The sequence below is a fragment of the Rana temporaria genome, chromosome 9 (genome assembly GCF_905171775.1).
Source record: "Rana temporaria chromosome 9, aRanTem1.1, whole genome shotgun sequence".
NCBI lineage: Eukaryota > Metazoa > Chordata > Amphibia > Anura > Ranidae > Rana > Rana temporaria.
The window spans coordinates 170,864,814-170,869,530 of NC_053497.1; the positions used below are offsets into that span (position 1 = coordinate 170,864,814).

Genomic DNA, 4,717 nt, shown 5'->3' on the forward strand with positions numbered 1-4,717 from the left:
TGAAATCCGCGCCGAAATCCTCTGGCGATGACGTGTCGCGCCATCGCCGCGATTATGACGCGGCGACGTGCGCGACGCTGTCATATAAGGAATTCCACGCATGCGTCGAATCATTACGACGCATGCGGGGGATCCCTTCGGACGGATGGATCCGGTGAGTCTATACAGACCAGCGGATCCATCCGTTGGGATGGATTCCAGGGGATAGATTTGTTTAGCATGTCAGCAAATATTTATCTGCTGGAAATCCATCCCAGGGGAGAAATATCCGCGGAAACAGATCCGCTGGAGTGTACACACCATAGGATCTATCCGCTGAAACCCATTCGCTGGGATTTTTCAGCGGATGGATTCTATCGTGTGTATGGGGCCTTAGTGTTTTTGAAAGAGTAGGAAAGAATTAAAACTCCTGCTGGGTTTGTACTGCTATCCAGGGCACCGTTAGAAAGATTTTCTCTTTTTCTATTGACAACAGAAAACAAAGAGAACTTTGGGGAAATCTTCAAAAGCAACACAGTCTTCAGCAGACATATGCGATTTCTTTTGTTGCAAATCAAAATTCAGACAAAATTTCCATTATTCGGAAATTTGGATGTATCAGAATTTCTGAATCACAATAGTAACCAATTTCAACAAATCCAAAGTAAGTTATAACAAAACAAATAATCAGAATTCAAATTAGAAAATGAATTTAAAAATGTATTTTGAATCCAAAAATGAATTTGAAATAAAAACTAATTTCAATAAATACAGTAAGATATAAATATGAAATAAGATGATGATTTCTACTTAGGCTTCTTTATGGAATAAACTGAATATATTAGAATAGAATAAACAAAATAAAACAAATATAGCCATCTTACGAAATTTAAATTTGAAATAAATTTGAATTTAAAATCGATTTAAAAATGTTGAATTTACAAAAGAATCTGAATATAAGTAACTAATTCTGAAAACAAATCATTCTAACATAACAAATAATATGAGGAAAATATATTATTAACTTAAAGCGGAGGTTCACCCTAAAACAATTATATACCATTACATCCAGCATACTTCCGACATGTACAGTATGCTGGTATTTTTTATTTTTTTGCTGGACATACCGTTTTATAGTTATTTTTCTTTTCTCACTCCCGCGGGGAATAGGCGTTCCTATGAAGACGCGTAGATGATTGACGTGCGGATAAGGCGCGTCACGCGTTCCGAAAATAGCCGAACTGGGACTCGGCTATATAGGGCGCCTGCGCAGTCAGCTCTACACGGCTCCTAGTCTGTGCGCAGGCGCCGTATAGAGCCGAGTCCCAGTCCGGCTATTTTCAGAACACGTGACGCGCCTTATCCGCACTTCAATCATCGACGCCTCTTCATAGGAACGCCTATTCCCCGCGGGAGTGAGAAAAGAAAAAGAACTATAAAACGGTATGTACAGCGGACAAAAAAAATACCAGCATACTGTACATGTCGGAAGTATGCTGGATGTAATGGTATATAGATGTTTTTTAGGGTGAACCTCCACTTTAAAGGGGTTGTAAAGGTACAATTTTTTTCCTAAATAGCTTCCTTTACCTCATCCTTCCATTTTGCTTTTAATTGTCCTTATTTCTTCTGAGAAATCTTCGCTTCCCGTTCTTCGGTCTGTAACTCCACACAGTAATGCAAGGCTTTCTCACTGGTGTGGAGTGTCATGCTCGCTCCCTCCCTTGGACTACAGAAGAGTCAGGACGCTCTCTACGTTGCAGATAGAGAAAGGAGCTGTGTGTTAGTGGGCGTCCTGACTCTCCGGTAGTCCAAGGGAGGGGGCGAGCACGAAAAATCCACACCAGGGAGAAAGCCTGGCATTACTGTGTGGAGTTACAGACAGAAGAACAGGAAGTGAGGATTTCTCAGAAGAAATAAGGACATTTAAAAGCAAAATGGAAGGATGAGGTAAGTGAAGGAGGACTACACTAAGGTAAAGGAAGATATTTAGGGAAAAAATTGTACCTTTACAACCCCTTTAACGAACAAAGCTGAAACAAAACAAACTTCTCCAACGTAGACATCGTCTTCAGTAGCATGGGAAAAGGCCAGAAACCCTGTCACCTTTTTATTGCCATCTTGCCCCTCTGCAGATTCTTTCCCACTTTCTGTTTGGTGAAGTGAAGGCACACCGGTTATAAGTGAAGGAACATCTCTCCAACGCAGCCCCTGATAGCAATAAAAACCCAACACAGGGTCTAATCCTTACTCACTCAAACCAAAACTGAAAAAAAAATTTGAGCTAGACAAACACTTTAATTGATTACAGTTCTTCTTTGATTACCATTTACTAACCTTAATCATTTTCTACTCTCTTTTACAGGTCCTATGTATCATCTCTCACTGGTTTTTGGACTTCCTGGTCATTCTAGGCCATTCTTGTTCTTAATCGATTTCTGATGATGTCACCACGTCTTAAAAATGTATTCTTACTCTCTGTATCTCTATTTTTCTTTTCTCTATCCCAATTTCTTTTTAGCAAAACTCCCTTCTTTACATACTTACCACTTTCTGCTCCCAAAAATAAACCGGTCCATCTCCTAATTGTGTCATCCTGGAGATCGGGTTCTTCATTCCTTGGACAGATCTTCAACCATCACAATGACGTCTTTTACCTCTTTGAGCCTGGACACCCCATCTGGATGAAGTTTAAGAATGAAAGTTCCGAGCTGCTACAATTTCCCTTAAGAGATCTTCTACGATCGCTTTTCACCTGTGATGTGTCCCCTCTTCATCAGTATCTTCCTAAAGGTGGAAAACATATTTCTGAATTGGGCTTCTTTTCAGAAAGTCGAGCGCTCTGCACTCCACCATTTTGTTCCGCCTTTATTCCTTCTGAAGGTTACGATCGCCTCAAGTGCTACCATCGGTGCAAAAATTCTTTTCTGGATAAAATGGAAGAAACATGCAAGACATACAGCCATGTTGTGCTGAAAACAGTCCGGATTTTAGACCTTTCTGTTGTTCTTTCCCTTTTCCGAGACCCTGCTCTTAATATTCGTATTTTGCACCTTGTAAGGGACCCTAGAGCTGTTGCTTTGTCAAGAAAATCCTTTGATCTCAATATTGAGGACCGTATAGTACTTAAGAATGAGGGGGAAAAAAATATTACAATAAGCAGGGTAATGGAGAAGATTTGTAAATCTCAGGTTGACATCAACAATGTGGCTAAAGCAGCTGAGGTGTTGCAAGGACGATACATGGCAATTCGACATGAGGACCTTTCTAATGAGCCCCTTAAAAACATAAAAAAAATATACAGTTTTGCTGGCCTGTCTCTCACTAAAGACCTGGAACAGTGGGTTTACAATATCACCCATGTGGAGATGGCAGATAAAAATGGGATTATGACTTTCTCACGAGACTCCTCAAAGGTGGTCCACAAATGGAGAACAGCTCTGGACTTCAATTTCGTAAAACAGATTCAAGACAACTGCAAAAAGGCAATGGATCTATTTGGTTACAGGCCGGCAAGATCCAAAAGAGAACAGCAAAATTTGACTCTGGACTTCGTAAATAAGGAATGGTCATAGGAAAAAGCTAAATAATCCTGCACAAGTGAACTCAGTAACAACATATTCCTACACAACCTCTTGATGCCACTAGGAGTGGTTCTCACTAGTGAATTTTTAATGTGAATGCAGCATGATCAATTGTTTTGCACGATTTTGTACTGCAAAATCGCACGACAAGTCATTCTCCATGATTTTGAATGACTACCATTCATATTGGCACGACTTTAAGTCGTGCCCACTTCAAAGTAGTTCCTGTACTACTTTTTTTCTGAAGTCGGATTCCATATTAACAGATCCGTCTTTGACATGCGACTTGTGCATAAAGGGGAACTCCACGCCATTTAAAACGGCATGGGTTCCCCCTTCATGAGCATACCGGACCCTTTGGTCTGGTACAGATTTTAAGGGGAAACCCACACCAAAAAAGACGGCGTTGGGTCTCCCCAAAATCTATACCAGACCCTTATCCAAGCACCAGCCTGGCCAGTCAGAAAATGGGGTGGGGTCGAGCAAGCGCCCCCCCTCCTGATCCGTGCCAGGCCGCATGCCCTCAACATGGGGGGGTGGGTGCTTTGGGGCAGGGGGCCCTGTGCCCCCTCCACCCCAAAGCCCCTTGCCCCATGTTGTAGAGGACAAGGGCCCCTTCCCGACAACTCTGGCTGTTGGTTGTCGGGGTCTGCAAGCAGGGGGCTTATCGGAATCTGTGAGCCCCCTTTAATAAGGGGGGCCCCAGATCCTGGCCCCCCCACCCTATGTGGATGAGTATGGGGTACATCGTACCCATATTCATTCACCTGGGGGAAAAAAGTGTCAATATAAAAAAAACACTAGACAAGTTTTTAAAGTAATGTATAAGGCAGCTCCGGGGGTCTTCTTCCGACATCGGGGGTCTCTTCCGACTTCTCTGGCCTATTCTCCCACTCTCCGGCGTCTTCTCTATGCTCTCTGGTTCTTCTCCCGCTCTCCAGAGCCTTCTGCCGGGCTCCTCCGCTATCTTCTGCCAGCTCTTTTCCTAGCGTTGGCCCGGTCTTCTCAGTCGTCTTCTTCCCTCTTCTCTTCTTCCGATGTTCACACTCCACTCTCTCCCACTGTAATGCCGTGTGCGCGGTGCGGAGATCGTCTTCACCCCCTTTCCTGACCGGCCAGGCTGGTGCTCGGATAAGGGTCTGGTATGGATTTTG

The 4,717-nt window shown here is 43.1% G+C and overlaps 1 protein-coding gene across 1 annotated transcript; it reads left to right on the forward strand.

Moving 5' to 3' along the window:
- Positions 1-2,336: 2,336 nt before the first annotated feature.
- Positions 2,337-4,218, forward strand: LOC120914500 (carbohydrate sulfotransferase 6-like). The gene has a single exon (XM_040325176.1). It carries the CDS (start codon positions 2,421-2,423, stop codon positions 3,552-3,554), a length of 1,134 nt encoding a protein of 377 aa, XP_040181110.1. The 5' UTR covers positions 2,337-2,420; the 3' UTR covers positions 3,555-4,218.
- Positions 4,219-4,717: the final 499 nt, after the last annotated feature.

Coding starts and splice junctions, on each gene's coding strand:
- LOC120914500 (XM_040325176.1), top strand. CDS start 2,421: ATGATGTCACCACGTCTTAAAAATGTATTCTTACTCTCTGTATCTCTA.